The sequence below is a fragment of the Eretmochelys imbricata genome, chromosome 8, assembly GCF_965152235.1.
Source record: "Eretmochelys imbricata isolate rEreImb1 chromosome 8, rEreImb1.hap1, whole genome shotgun sequence".
NCBI lineage: Eukaryota > Metazoa > Chordata > Testudines > Cheloniidae > Eretmochelys > Eretmochelys imbricata.
The window spans coordinates 75,594,416-75,610,954 of record NC_135579.1 but is presented as its reverse complement, the minus strand read 5'-3'; the positions used below and the strand labels follow the sequence as shown (position 1 = coordinate 75,610,954).

Sequence of the window (16,539 nt, the reverse complement as noted above, 5' to 3'; positions counted from 1 at the left end):
CCACCTCCTTTGATGATTTTAGCTCCCTGTAAGCCAACCCTGTAAGCCGTGTCGTCAGTCGCCCCTCCCTGCGTCAGAGCAACGGCAGACAATCGTGCATCTGAGTTGAGAGTGCTGTCCAGAGCAGTCACAATGGAGCACTCTGGGATAGCTCCCAGAGGCCAATACCGTCGAATTGTGTCCACAGTATCCCAAATTCGACCCGGCAAGGCCAATTTAAGCACTAATCCACTTGTCAGGGGTGGAATAAGGAAATCAATTTTAAGAGCCCTTTAAGTCGAAATAAAGGGCTTCATCGTGTGGACAGGTGCAGGTTTACATCGATTTAAAGCTGCTAAATTCGACCTAAAGTCCCAGTGTAGACCAGGGCTTAGAAGCATTATCTCACTTCAACTCACATTGTATAAAAGATTATGTTAAAGCAAACTGAAGTTAACGATGTAAGAGGCATGGCTCAAGTGCATAGCACTCTAAAGAGGATGCAGTATACCCTACTTCAAATGTAAATCATAGTAGATCTTTTGTTGTTTAGTAGTTTTCTACAGGATTTTAGTAATATTTTGGTCCACTGTTTGGCTTAACTGATAAACAGGGACTTCTTATAAAGAAATGGCTAAACTGTGAGCCACTCACATTACATTTATGAATAGACACTTTACCCAAGTCACTTTTCCCTGAATTAAACTATGTGTATAACAAGGTAAAAAAAAAAAGTATTTTAATTTTTTTCCATGTGCACCAAACCATTCAGAAATGCTTTTTACATTTTTCTACCTTAAAGTATCTTGCAGGAAGATTTCTAGATACTTATGCTTCTTAATTACATTTAAAATTATACTAAAACAATGGATTCTTTTCATAGTTCAAATTTCCTCCCAAAACAGAGTCAGGCATGATACAAAATCCCAACTCTAAGCATATTGTTAGAAAGTTCAGATTCAAATACTGGCCCTTGTCTGTGTAATGGGCTACAATGGATCGAATTCTCCTGAATTCTGGGAAAGTCCTGATCTGATCTTTGTAGCCTGAGCCCACCTCCATTCCAAAGTGGTTCTATCTTAAAACGGCAACTCTGTGCTGTCTTCTGTTACATTCCTTGAACAAATTAGTTCCAATGAAAAATTGAATACAATATTCCACAGACAGGAGGCAGCACTATACAATGGTCAGAGCACCACAGTGGTAACAAAGAGAAAGAGGTCTGATCCTGGCTGTTGCACTGACTCACAACATAACCTTGGATGAGTCATTTACCTTCACTGTGCCTTACTTTCCCCATCTGTAAATTGGGGCTAATAAAGCTGATAACCTTTGTATAGTGCGTGCAAAGGACTACGTTATGTGCTATTACTATTATCATCCTCTGTAGTACAGGGGCCTTTTAACTAAAGTGTTTGGCTTGGGTGCTAGGTTTGCTGTTCTTTTAGTCAGTTCAAGTCCATAAACTAGCCAGCTGAACATCTTTTCATGTCTTCATTTTCCTTACTGGTTGGGGATTAATCTCTAAAGAAACTGCAGATTGCATTAAAACACAATTGGGGTAAAAAAAGTATATCTATTTGTTTTGTGAAATGCTTGAAAGAAAAGCTAGAAAGTCAGCAATTACCCCAGGGAAATGCTTCCATAGAGACAGACACAATAGTTATGATACTGCAGCAGAATGTGTGACTTGCATTTCTGCTTTGAACATACAATTTGTGGAAATAAAATAAGGAATTTATTTAAATTTGAAACCTGCTAGGAAAGAACACATTAGTAATTAAGATTCAGAATAATCTGTTTTCCACCTTGACCAAAAGTTCAAGAGAAGTGAACAACAGAGATAAAGCTGAAGTGGTGCATATATATATAAAGCCAAAATATTTTAACACAAAGAGGGCCAGGTAACATATCCTTCATTCTACACCTAACGGAACCTTGAGCTAGAACTGTGTCAAACTTTGCTAGATGTTGTGGCAAGAAGGAAGGGTGCCTTTCACTTCCTAGGTTAGAAATATTGTGTATGTCTGTTCCATGGTTCACTTTGAAATAAGGATCACCCAAAGTGCTTCCAAACCCTGCAGGTCAGAGAGAGAAGAGTGGAAGCCTCTAGGTTATGTATGTCTTCACTGCAGATTTAGCCTGGATGATGAGCACTGGGGTTAGCCTAGCCACCCTATGAAGCCATAACCCAAGTTACTGTGTCTTCACTGATGCTGCGCTCCCCCATATGCGGCACTTGGACTTCTGAGGAGCACAGTCTGTGGTTCTGTGTGCCGCTGTAAGCTGAGCTGCTCTGATTCTTTCCCAGCGAATTGTGCGCGAACTTGACTGTCCTTCTTGGCACAGAGAGAGAATTGTGGAAAGGTACTGGAGGACTGACAGAACTCCAGTGATTTAGTCTACATCCTCACTGCAAAGTGGTTGGGTTCCCAGCCCAAGTGAAAGCAGAACCCAACCTCTACCTCACACCCTGAGTCAGGGCAGCTAGACCAGGTTTAAAGCATCACTAAACTGAGGTGAGAGGTTTTTGTATGTGGACAGGCAGGGAGTTAGGTATAATATCTGGGTAAGAACCCAGGCTAACTGCAGTGAAGACATGCCTGAACAGTGAAGGGAGAGGAAGAGAATGAAATGCTGGGTTGGGAGGCACTGCAGGTCGCGAATTGCAGCAGGTCGTGCTGAGTCAGTGCTATGGCACCCTTTGGATGCAGCACTCTATTAAAAAACAAAACAAAACAACCCCAAACCTCTATTCCTCATGGTTATGGAGAACACCTTACACATGGGAAGCAGGCATAAACCGATGCAGTGATTCCTAACTGCATCTACAGAGCACCTGCTATTCATCCCAGTGACTAAATTAGTGCAGATGCTTAGTGATGATCCTTTAAATGTCAACACTGGTAACTAATTTGCTGCTGTCCCACATGTGAATATGGAAAGGGAGGGTCATGCTCTGCACAGCCTACTGTTAGTAAAGTCTTTTTTGGTGCCATGAAGTGGACATTCTTTGAGAACATTGTCCAGGATGGGCTGGGTCGAAATGGAGACAATGGGTTGCTACTTTACATGCTATTTTGAGTGTATCTGAAATTAGCCATAAAGATGCACAGGATAGAGCTCAATCCTGCTCCTACTGAAGCCAATCTGAATTTTGACAAACTTAACTAGAAGCAGGATCAGGTCCTTCAAAGTTTAAAACATTAAGGGCTCAAACCCCCCGTCTTCTCTTCAACAGGGCTTGAGGAAAATAGCAGCCCTTGCATTCCACTGAATACTAGGGTTACTGGAGTCTACCACCGCAGCTGGCCAGCTGCAGAGGCAGTACACAGTGCATCCTCTTCACTTTGCACTCCTGGTGGCATTTTACCTGAGGCACAATGACTCCAGAAGCTCTCACTGGGCAGTGCACCACTGTACTGTCCACCATTGCCAGCTGTGCCTTAAAAGCAAAATTAAGCCCCAGATGGATATCCTGCAGCTATAAATAATAATGTTTACTTCTGAGATTATGATTGAAAATAGTAAAGCTGCAATTCTAATAGAGAAGACTCATCCTTAGACATTATGTCATATGCTAAAAATCTAATCCAAACCACCAGTCTGTTTCACTACAAATAGGAAACTTGAATGTCCTGGCAAACTGAAAGAACATGATTTACAAACAGAAGGTAGCATTTGGAGCTTGCCATATAAGCAGCGCTCCAGCCTTTTGAGAAACACTAATGGCTTCATTTTAGATTTCGTTTGGTCCTTCCTAGCAGTGCAACAAAACCTCATGTAAGAAATAAACTTTGCATTGTACACACGAGAAGCTCAGCTTATACGTATTTGTATTTTGGTGACAGACCACACAGTTAGCAGCTACTTGTAAGATTTCCTATTGCTCTGATGTTTTTAGCATTATAGTGCATTCAAGACTTCTAATCAGGACAGGTGATATGTCCTAGGCTACACAACTTCTCAAACTAGAAGTACTGCTAGAGTTAATAATCACACAATAGGTAGATTCCACAAAACCAGTTATTTTTTTAAAATTCACATAACAAGTAACTGGGCACTTTCCCAAACTGCTTTCCCATGCCACCTAATTGCTCCCCAGAGTCTCACACTGAAACTTGATCTTCTGTTAAGTTTTTTAAAGATACGCTTAAAATCCTTCAAAATGAATACTATTCACTCCACGTGTTGTGTTACAGAGCAGCAGGGGACTTGGTATACTTACGAAGAAAAATCTTCGGACTCCAGATGCCAATCTTTCTGTTTTTAGCTTCCAGGTCAGGGGCTGAGGAGAGTTCAGTAGGAACACCACAGGCTTATGGTGAATGTGCACTGAGGAAATGGGATTCAAATGTAACGTGACCTGCAGAGCAACAGAAAAAGATGTGACTATTTCCCTCTAACTGTTCAAAACAAAATGAAAGATAAAACTCTGATTGAGTAACAGGTCATCTTTACATACATTTAAAGTTTCTAGAATTCAGACCTTCTGACCCAGGACTGATGGATTAGCCCTTCCCAAACTGTCAGTCTGTGCTGACATTTATGTTCTGAAGATGCTGCAAAAGTATTTAAGAAAACCTTGGCAAAAGCTGATCAAAAATAGTGTGGGCAGAAGGTCAAACCACTAAGCTGAGGGTTAGAGAACACAGAGATAAACCAAAAGAACTGCAACCTGCATGGGGAGCTCAGATTTCTGATCTCTAAATGAAAGGCTGCAGAGGTTGTCTAGCAAGAGGCCTGAACCTGCTGATACTGATGGGACTGAAATCACACCTGGAAAATACAAAAAACAACAACCACCAAACAAAAACCACACACAAGAGGAACAACAAGTCCAGTAACACAAGAAGATAGCATTATACCACCCCTGACTTTCCTAGAGAAGGGATTCTAGCAGAAATCTAGGCCTACAAAGGAATACATAAGAAGAAAATTAGTAGAATTTCTGAAAGGGCCATGTGGAAAAAGGTATGGTAAACAGGACTTTACAGTACAAAATAATGGACTTTATAACCAAGCCCCTGTATTTCCTTAGACCTGCAGGGAACAAAGGAACAGAAAGAATCATCTGTGATCAACAGGCTAGGAACAAAGCCAGTGCTCTATTCTTTCTAGGGAGAATATCAACAGCAGTAGGAGATTGCTGCCTCCATAAAGGTGGTCCCACAAGACAATGAAAGGAAAGTTAGATGACCCACATGGCCACCAACAGGAGGGGAGGTGTTCCACATAAAGATTAATGGGAGTGGAGTGCCTAAGAGACTATTTGTGTGATTCACACTATGAAGAAGTTTGAGACTAGCTAGTATTCGGAATATCACAAAGAGTAATCAAATCAGCTACACTGCTGCAATAAAGGTTCATTGTTTATAATGGCTCTTGGTGCAGTCTATCAAACTAAGGTTCTATATAGGTAGGGTTCTCCAGCCAATAGACCATGCTCTACCACTATATCCCACAAGCCTTTGCCACACAGATCACCAGTTGCCTCCTCTTCTCCCCAAGCCAGCAATGCCCACAGGTCACTGATCAATCTGTAGTGCCTTCTGCTTTCTTTAGAGCAACAGGATGTGCTGCAAAGACAGCGAAAGACCTTCTGCCACTAAGGTAGCTGGCTGGGGGAGCACAACATATTCATCTTGCTTGGAGAGTGAAGATATCCACCCAACGACTGAGGAGGAGATGAAATCGTCCCCTTTGATCACGCTCACATTCAAAGGGCAAGATGAGAGTTGCAAGCGTGGCCAGCAACTCAGTCTGCAGGAGACAAAGAAAAGGATAAACCTCGTTGTTGGCATTGAGTGGAGAGCAGCCAAAAGGGGACACCCAGGGAAGAGAACTTTGGAGAATTTGTTATTTTGGGTTAAACCAAACCAAACCACACATAACATAAGAACTGCCATACTGGGTCAGACCAAAGTCCATCTAGCCCAGTATCCTGTCTTCCAACAATGGCCAATGCCAGGTGCCCCAGAGGGAATGAACAGGTAATCATCAAGTGATCCATTCCCTGTCACCCATTCCCAGCTTCTGGCAAACAAAGGTTAGGGACACCATCCCTGCCCAACCTGGCTAATAGCAATTGATGGACCTATCCATGAACTTATCTAGTTCTTTTTTGAACCCTGTTATAGTCTTGGCCTTCCCAACATCCTCTGGAAAAGAGTTCCACAGGTTGACTGTACATTGTGTGAAGACATACTTCCTTTTGTTTGTTTTAAACTTGCTGCCTATTAATTTCATTTGGTGACCCCTAGTTCTTGTGTTCTGAGAAGGAGCAAATAACACTTCCTTATTTACTTTCTCCACGCCAGTCATGATTTTATGGACCTCAATCATATTCCCCCCTCAGTCGTCTCTTTTCTAAGCTGAGAAGTCCCAGTCTTATTAATCTCTCCTCATACAGAAACCGTTCCATACCCCTAATCATTTTTGTTGGTCTTTTCTGAACCTTTTCCAAGTCCAATATATCTTTTTTGAGATGGGGTTACCACATCTGCACGCAGTATTCAAGATGTGGGCATACCATGGATTTATATAGAGGAAGTATGATATTTTCTGTCTTATTATCTATCCCTTTCTTAATGAATCCCAAGATTCTGTTCGCTTTTTTGACTGCCGCTGTACACTGAGTGGATGTTTTCAGAGAACTATCCACAATGACTCCAAGATTTCTTTTTTGAGGGGTAACTGCTAATTTAGACCCCATTATTTTATATGTATAGTTGGAATTATGTTTTCCAATGTGCATTACTTTGCATTTATCAATCATTAGTGATTTATCTGGACCTTTGGGCACGGGGGGAGAAAGAGGAGAAGAGTATCATTTACACGAAGAAGGAGAGAAAAGAAAGTTATATTTACTACTGGAAAGTGTATGCACCTGCCATCTCACACCCATGTCAGCAGCATATGTGGCTGCGTAGGGCACCCGAAAATTTGGGGCACCCCTGGGTCCTAATGTCTTCCCTCCCGCCTCTTCCTATACCTGTTCTGACCCTTCCTGTAGGCTCCCACCTCAGCTGGCTGCTGCAGCCTGGTGAGTCTTCCTCCGGAGGGGATCAGATACTTAAAAGTGAAAAAGCCTTCCAGTCTGCCAGACCTATTAGCACAACATTGAAACTGTTAAAGAGCCATTCAAGTGGTAATGAAGCCATTTAATAGGCATTTGTCAGTTTCTGAATTTACTGACAAAAACAGTTGTGCATTATGGTAATATTTACTCAGAACATGTTAGTTAAACATTAAAATTTAGCATTTAAATTTAAATTTGATTTAGCATTAAACATGCTTTAAAAATATTCCATTAGTGTGTTGCTGAAGATTATAAAATCATATCTCTAAAAAATCCTTGCATAGATTTTTAGATGCACAATCTGAATATTCATCTTTAGCCTTAAATGCTTGGATCTTCAGAAATATATTTTTTTAAATAAATCCTTCAAAAGACCACTCTTATCTAAAATACACATGCTGGCGTCGGACATAGGGGCACCAGTTTAATAATACTGCATAGGGCCCCATAAATCCTAAGGATGGCCCTGGCTGGGGCAGGGGGTTGGTGTGCGGGATGGGGTAAGGGCTCCGGCTGAGGGTGCAGGCTCTGGGGTAAGGCCAGGGATGAGGGGTTTGGGGGTGTAGAAGGGGCTCCGGGTTGGGGCCGAGGGGTTTGGAGTGCAGGAGGGGGCGTGGGCTCTGAGGTAGGGCAGGGGATGAGGGGTTTGGGGTACAGGAGGGGGCTCTGGCCTGGGGCTGAGGCGTATAGGGTGCAGGAAGGGGCTGGGACAGGGGGTTGGTGTGTGGGATGCAGGCTCCAGGAGGGAATTTGAGTACAGGAGGGGGCTCAGGGCTGGAGCAGGGAGTTGGGGTGCAGGCTTTGGGAGGGAGTTAGCGTGTGGGAAGGAGGCTCTGACCTGGGGCTGCGGATTGGGGAATGGGCGGGGGTATGGGGTGTGGGCTCCAGGCCATGCTTACCTTAGGCGGCTCCTGGGAGTGGCTAGCAGATCCCTCTGGCTCTGAGGCGGAGGGGCCGGGGGCTCTGTGTGCTGCCTGCACCCACAGGCGCTGCTGCAGTTCCCAGCCAATGGGAGCGCTCAGAGCGGGGGCAGCGTGCGGTGACCCCGTGGCCACCCCTGAGCCTAGGAGCCAAACACGCTGGCTGCTTCTGGGAGCCACACAGAGCCAGGGCACGCAGGGAGTCTGCCTTAGCCCCACTGCACCACTGACCAGACTTTTAGGGCACGTCTTCACTGGCAACATTAAAGCGCTCTCCCAGCACTCTAAAAAAACCCCACCTCCCTGAGGGGTCTGGCTCCCAGCGCTGGTGCACTGTCTACACTCGCACTTTATGGCGCTGAAACTTGCTGCACTCAGGGGGGTGTTTTTTCACACCCCCTAGCGAGAAAGTTGCAGCGCTGTAAATTGCCAGTGTAGACAAGCCCTTAGTGGCCCAGTCAACGGTGTTCCTTTTTGACTGGGCATTCTGGTCAAAACCCGGATGCCTGGGAACCCTATTCTTGATGCCGTTTCCACCCATTAATGACAGCTGATTCTTTCTGGACCCTGTTGACTCTAATATACCCCTTTCCTACCAAGTAAGGTAATAAATCATAATTATAAGTCCTCCATGACTTTTTAAAAAATTAAGAGAATACCTCAAAAAACCCTCTATATAGAAAAATTAAGAAACAGGTACTTGAATGCCCGTGATTAGAAAATAATATTAATTTATTAGCCCACATTGTCCTGTTTTTTTTACAAGAAGTATTCCCAGCTGATTTTAATAGGGAATTTCTATTTAGAACTCATAACACAATATACACTGTTGAATGCAAAATACTTGATTGCTGAATGTCTTTCTACTGCAGAGAATTAGTAAGAATTCTTACTATTTAGAACCTCTGGGATTTGCTGTTTTGTTTTTTAAACCACAGAAGTCAAGTCTATGACAAAAGAAGCATTTGTCAAGTTTTACTAATAGACCCAGCAAATTCCATCTCTGCAGCACCTGGTACAGGTCCATTGGGTAATAAGAAAATGAAGCTACATCATTATCTATATTTAAACTGATCTCAAACAACTGTGTTCAAAACTAATAACTAGAGTCCACATAATGAAGTACAAAGTTTGACTCCATCTTAGACTTTCTGAAGATTTTTGCTGGTCAGCAAAGTTGTAAGAGACAAAGAAAAAAAAAAAAAAAAAAAAAGAACCGTATTGCTGAAGCTGGAAAGTCAGAGGGATTACCCTGACTGGATGTGCCATAAGAATTCTTGGTTGTTATTCCAGTAGGTTTTGGCTATTTCACTCTTTAGTTTTTTTTAATCATCATTGCTGAATCTGGCTTTTCCCCACAGGCTTCAGCAGATGGGCCCACCTGCCATATAGACACAACACTGCCCTCTTTGCAACCGTCTTGTGGCTCCTAGCTGGGCTGAGGGGATGGGGAGGAGTTAAACTATATGTCAGTCTTCCCACATTCCCAAAAGAAAAGTGCACGCTGGTCCTTGGGAAAAGTCACAGAAAGTTACAATTGAAAAGGAATTTTTCACAAGTAAAATCTGTCTTTTTGTGAAAATTCTCTAACGAAACACAAAACCAGCACAATTTTGCATTGTTATCCTCTCCAAACAAAAACAAACAAAACAAAACTTATCTGAAATGTAGGCCTGGAAGCCTCTTAGACCCAGACTCAATGGAAATAACGTGCAAAAAAAATGCACACACTTTTCTAGAAGATTCTGTCATGATGTTCCACCAGAGTGGATAGAATCCTCAGTCCCAGCTCTTTCTTAGAAGCAGAGCCATCGGGACCCCACACTCTCCGTCTCATTACTCCTCAGGTCCCACCTAAGTCAGTAAGTCTCCATTAGCCCCTTATCCCCCACCTCCATTCCTGTCATTTGCTATTTTTTTTGCTAATAGTCTGTCAGATTTTAAAACCTGAATTAATAATCTAAATACAAGTACAATGCGATTTCTACAATATATTTAATTTAGGTCTTGATCCACAGTCAGGTTAGTTTCCTCCTATTTTTCTTTTGAGGCACACTGAGCAAAGAACTTCTCCACTTGCCTCTCTTCTGTAACGCTGTTGACATCACCATCTTCCCCATCCCTCTGGCCTGCAGTGTGGCAGCCATTTTTGATCATGTCACTCCCCTTTTCAAATCCTTCCACTGGCTCCCAAAGTGCTACTGCATCAAGTGTAAGCTATGTCAGCACATTCAAATCTCTGTGTAAAACTCTGCCCCCTCTGCTTATCCGACCTTGTCAAGCTTCTTGCCACCTTGGTTCTGCCAACTGTTCCCAGCCTCTTCTGCTTGTCCATCAGCTGCTTCTTGCACAACTGCCTCCTTGACAATGTTCCTTATGTATGGTACTACCTCCCTGAGCGCATTCGCATACATCTAAGTCCCTCTTCACAAACCACGTCTGCCATGCTGCTCACAACGAATCTAGCATACATGAATAAAAAGAACCCTATTTGTTGTTTCCCTTCTCCTAACCTCTGAGTGCCTGTCTATCTGTTCTTCGACTGTGAGCTCCTCAAAGCAGGGACTTCCCCCTCTTCAATGTCTGGACAGTGACTAGCATACTGTAAGTACTACATAAACAAATTAATAAAAGAGTATTTGACCATTTCAAACCAGTAAGCCAGAGTGTATTTAAAGAAAATGTTAGCAGAAGAGACAAGTTGAATAGAAAGTTTTTCCTTCTTGTTCTCTTTTTGTATTTTCCTCAGACTGAATGCTTATTATTATTAAATATTTATATTATGTAGTGCCAAGAGGCCCCAATAAGAATTGCAGCCCCACCATGTTAGGCTCTGTACAAACAGCTATGAAGACATAGTGTTAAAAACTGGCTCCACTGAAGTTCACAGTGAAAGACCCAGGGGGCCAGAATTTCACCCATGATTTACCTGAAAGCAGTAGGGAAGTTACTGTATTTTATATGATGCCTTATGAAGCGATACTCCCCCATCCATCCTTCTAATTTAATTTATATATGTTACATTTTTATTCCGTTCAGCATCATAATATCTTAGCCAACAACTATTAAGCAGTCATCCTCCATTTTAGATGGCGCTTATAATTCTAACTGAGCACTTAACTCAGAGAATATCAACATAAAATAAAAAGTGAATAATTAAATGTGGCAAAGAGCTATTAGGTCATCTAGTTCATCTACCAGCCAGCTACAACATAGTTTCTATTGCTTTATCCAGCCTCCTTTTAAAATGCCCTAAATGATGGAGCTCTCACCATTTCCCTTGGAATTACTATTAGCATTTTATGCATTAGTAATACGCAAATGTCCCAGTATCCTCCCTTGATGAAGGTTTCACTTAGATTATTGATGTATCACAGTTAACATTTTCATGAACATTCATTTAACATTTCTGGGCATGCTTTTAAACAACAGTCCTTTCAGTTAAGCTTAAGTCCCAGAAGCTTTGTATGTCAAAATAGTTCTGTTCTTCCAGAATCTGTCTGCCTATCTCTTCGCCTCCTTTGGGTCACACTCACTCCCCCAAGTAACTCATTCATAGACAAAATTTAACTTTAGGGCTATGCCAAAATGCATATACTCAAAATGATGGCAAATTCATTAAAAAAATCATTCTTCCGTTGGCAATTGTTTCAACAACAAAATATATAGTTGCAGGTGGGAAATGATACATACAAAAGGTCTAGTTGTCAGGTCAGTTAGAAAAATCATTTAATATATGCTGTAAAAGGCTTTAAAACTATTAAACGGGTTCAAAAACATAACATGTTTTATAGGGGACACAGCTATCAAACTAAAGCAAGTATTACCTAGCAAACAATATTTGTGTGGGTGATTATGCATGTAACCACTGTCTATACAGTTTGTAAAAAGCTCTTTTAAGGCTTATATCTAACATACATAGTATCTACAAGGTTAAGACAGCTGCAAAGGTTTCTGTTTCCCTGGAGATGATAGTTTCATGGAAGGCTGAATATCACCACAGCAACCAAACTACAAAAACAGTCCATGGGTTCCTGCCCCATTACTCTGGTAAAGCAATTTGTACTACGTGAAAGGCTAGAGCACAAATGTTGAAAAATGATCAAAGTAAACACCGCTGTTAAAGTACCATTTGTTTTGCTGACTTCAAGGCATCAAGTCACAGATTCAGTTTTGTTAAGAAAGATGAAAGTCAAGTGCCAGGAATTTGTAAAGTTGAATTAACTACTCTAGTGTGAAGGTCTTGCAATAAATTCATAGCACATTTTCCAAAACAACCGTTACAAATTTGTGCTAATAGACCAGGGCAAAAATATGCTATTATATCAAGTTACACTGCCCATACTAAGACAGCTGTTCAGTAAAGCAGAAGAGAAAAAGGAGATTTAACCCCAAGAACATACACCACACTACATCACACCATTTCTTCAAGTCACAAAAACTGAACAAGACGCACTGAAGGAGAACTTAGGTGAACGTAATTACTCAGCTGCAAGCATAAAATTGATCCTTTTTCCTCTGACCAAATACAAATTGGATCTAAATTGCATTTAGAATAGATATATGGAAGCATACCGCTTTTCTTCAGTTCTGTCTATAAATACTTTAAATCCTGTTTAGTCAATATTCATAATTAATCATTATCCATAGGTTACAAGTTATTTTGATAATACATACTAATGAACAGAATTAGTGTGATGAGAAGATCAGCCTATCTTAACATTCCACTAAGTCCTACTATCCAATATAAGAGATTCAGAAATTCTACAGGAATTCATTTGATGAAACATAATGCCAATGCACTGGCTACAGTGGAGTTCCACGCAGGATGAATTTCATCTACGAGTAAAATCATGATTTTAAAAACAAGGGATGTAGGATTATGTCATTTCTAGAGAAGTATTTGCTTTTTCAGTTGTTTGGGTTTTTTGTCCACAGGAGACAAGTTACCTTAATTTTCCTCCAGAAATAAAGAGAAAATATTCTTCAGGCAGGGACTGTAAATCCAAAATGGCAGCCACATATTTTACTCAGATTTTCGTCTTATTTTTGTAAGATTTACTTTACTCTCTTTAAAAGATTTTGGGTGTTACAAATATGAAATTAATAGGTTGCAATTTACAGTTTTAGGGAACCAACAGCTTTTGAGAAACTGAGTGTGCCAACCTTTCAAAGAGAGGAAAAGTTCTGCACATGGTAATTACACTCATAGTATGTATCTGCACACATAAAACAAACAATTGCATGTGCAAGTATCCATCTGCATATGAAATCCCATTCCACAGTTTCTGGTTTTCAAGGGTACTTACTTCTTCTTACAAATGCAACTTAAGCACTAATTTTTCAAAATTTGGCCCAGAAAGGGAGACAGGAGCATGTCTGTGTACATGCAAGTCTGTAACAGAGATGACTCAATAAAACATATATACCTGCACCCTAAGAGAAATTCTGCCTAGAAACGTCACATATTTTGAAGAGTTTTGTGATCAACTTTGAGAAAGAAAATACCGATTAACAAAAGCTTTTGTTAAAACTTCCATAATGAAGCAAAAGGAATATTTGTCAAGATCTTCCTGCTTTCTCACTTGAAACCGTCATCTAAAATACATTCTTCAGCTAGTGTGGAGAAGCATCAAGTGGTTTTTATTTTCATTTTACCACTGGTTTCTGATACAGTTAAAAACTTTAAGTAGGAAATCAATATGCACATAATGTTATACTCATTCTTCTGAAACTCAGCTGTGTCCTTTACTTGGAATCGGAGGTGGTACTAGACACCCCAAAGCATCACACAGCTGACAGCTATGCTGTTACAGTGAAATCTTAAGTTAACAAAACTAGCAGTAGTCACTTGAATAGAGTAAATGTCATTAGCAAAGCCCTGATGTTCCCTTCCAGACCCTACAGAAAGAGGCTCAGATTGACCAAACAGCAGCTTTCAGCTCGTTTCACCCCTAGCATAATCCCACTGAAACTATGGGAGTTAAGACAGGGATTACTTTGATCCCAACATGTTTTACCTAAGAAAAACGAATACTACCGCATAACTTGCTGACCATTACAACCTACCACCCTGACAGGAGAACCAGATTTCTTCAAAAAGGAGGTGAGAGCACAGCAGCTTCAGAGTCAGCAAGGGCTACACGGCTAGGATGCAGGGCCCAATGCATTTGTTTCCTTTGCCCTTGCACACTTCCCATTAGGAGACAGCCAGGAACCAGAAGCCTATAGAAGTCTGTTTTTATTTATTATTATTATTATTATTATTATTAATTTGTCCTGTAATAGTGCCTAGAGGCCAAGACCTCACTGTATTAGACACTGTACAAATTTAAAGAGACAGTCCCTTTCCCAAAGAGCTTAGAAATCAAGGAGTCCAAATCCTATTCTTTTAATATTTGTTACAAACTATTTAAAATATCATGAGAGTATCCCTATAATATAGTGTGTATTATGAACAATTCAGAGTGGAAACCCTGGCCACATTGAAGTGAATCACAAACCTCCCATTTACTTCAACGGGTCCAGGATTTTACCCCGGTTTCAGTGCTATAAGCTCTGTGAAGCAAAGCAATGTATTGAAATACAAATACAATCTTTAAAGAGGATCTAGGGTCCATTCTGAAAACCAGACATAAAAGCTGACCTGATCCAACCTCTGTTAACACAGCAGTTTTACTTGTGAATCTCAAGGCCCACTAAAGTATTGTGCATAAAATGAAAGCTTGAGAGTTTACAGAATATCAAAATATAATCTGCAGCCCCTCTCTTTCGCCCCCCCTCCCCTGCAAGCCACCTTTAGAGTCTGTTATATCTCTAGAACAGAGGTCCTCAAAATGGGGGGCAGGTCCCCCGAGGAGAGCACAAAATGTATTCTAGGGGGCATAGGCACCAACTCCGTGGGTGCTCTGGGGCTGGAGCACCCACGGGAAAAAATTGGTGGGTGCTCTGCACCCACCAGCAACTCCCCGCCCCCCCACTCCAGCTCCGCCTCTGCCTCCTCCCCGGAGCATGCCACAGCGTCCTGCTTCTCCCCCCTCCCTCCTAGCGCTTGCACCGTGAACCAGCTGTTTCATGCAGCAAGCGCTGGGAGGGAGGGGGAGAAGCAGGATGCAGCGCGCTTGGGGAAGAGGCGGGGCTGGGGTGGGGATTTGGGGAGGGGTCCAAGAGGGGCAGGGAGGGGGTGGAGTCTGGGCAGGACCAAGGGCAGGGTCCGGGGAGCGCGAGCACCCACCAGTGCCAAGGAAAGCAAGCAGCTTTAGGGAAGAAAAAAAAACTTATTGTGTACATTTTGCCCACAGCAATGAACAACTAGCAAAACTGATTCCTCTGGACAAGTCAGGTCCTCAGATGGCGCTGTGCATTTTGATGGATTTCTGTTAAGCTTGCATAGCATTATACAAAGTTGTTGCCCTCTATATGTTAATCTGTTTGCTACGACATGGTGTACACATTTAATAGTAAGCATGGACCACAATCACAGTTTCACTTTTGCTCTTATTACAATGGATAGTTGGCTCATTCATGCAACGGAAAACCCCCCAACTCAAATGAAAAATAAAGAACTTGAAACTGATTCAAGTGAAGCACCACCGCCGCATATCCATATATGTACTTGTGTGGCGGAGGGAGGGGGAGGAAGTAAATTACCACAGACACAAAGAAGGGGGGTACAATCAAATAAGTTTGAGAACCACTGCTCTAGAACTAAAACACTAAAGGTCAAATTCAGATCTGGTGTAAGAGGATGCAATTCCAGTAAACTTGCATCCTCTTACGCTGGGTCTCCATTCAGACACACCAGCCAGCAGAGCAAAAAAAGTGAACTGCTAGCAGCAGTTCAGTACTGGATCATGGAAAAATAGGTTTGGATATAGTAAGAAACACACTATTATAGATGTAGTAAGTACAACATGTACTATATTAAAACTATTCTTCAGCACCTGGCAACAGCACTATGTACAACTAATTTTTAACAGATGTTTTAGTGTAGCAGAAAGACTTTCTCCTAAATAGTTTTAAAGTAACACAACAATATTGATAGTCTCTTACTGGAGGTAAAGTAGTTCAAATGCAACTTCAAAGGGCACCACAGTTAGCAGAAGTGTGTCAGAAAGTGCCCCACACAAACTGGAATTAGGAAGCGTTCTCCATTTTACTTTATTACAACTATTATCATTTCTGGACAGGACTTGTTCATATATCATTTATTTTAGACAAAGACTGCTAAATCATTTCTCTTACTCCAAAGCATCTTTTTAAACTACAGCTGCCAACTTCTTCAGATTACATTAAATGTAAATAATTTACACAAATATGTAGAGAGATATAATATACACATTAAAAGAAAGACCTTTCAAAGTGCTTCTTATACACATGTTACCTATTGTCCCATTGGTAGGACAATTACTAAGGGGTTCTCTACACTAGAAAGTTGTACCACTTTAACTGTGCAAGTATAGCTAGTGATACCACCCTTCCACACCCAAGTGTGGACACACAATTATGCTAGTATTAAGGTGCTCTATATATAGTATAGATATTCCTTTACAGAAAGGA

The 16,539-nt window shown here is 41.5% G+C and overlaps 1 protein-coding gene across 3 annotated transcripts in view; it reads right to left on the bottom strand.

The window, feature by feature from the left end:
• The window catches only part of TGFBR3 (transforming growth factor beta receptor 3), a 179,660-nt gene that overhangs the window by 63,153 nt on the left and 99,968 nt on the right, over nt 1–16,539 (bottom strand). For all 3 annotated transcript variants that reach the window (XM_077824946.1, XM_077824948.1, XM_077824947.1), the window contains one exon: nt 4,208–4,345. In XM_077824946.1, the coding sequence (XP_077681072.1) occupies nt 4,208–4,345 (138 nt within the window). The remainder of the gene's footprint in view (nt 1–4,207; nt 4,346–16,539) is intronic.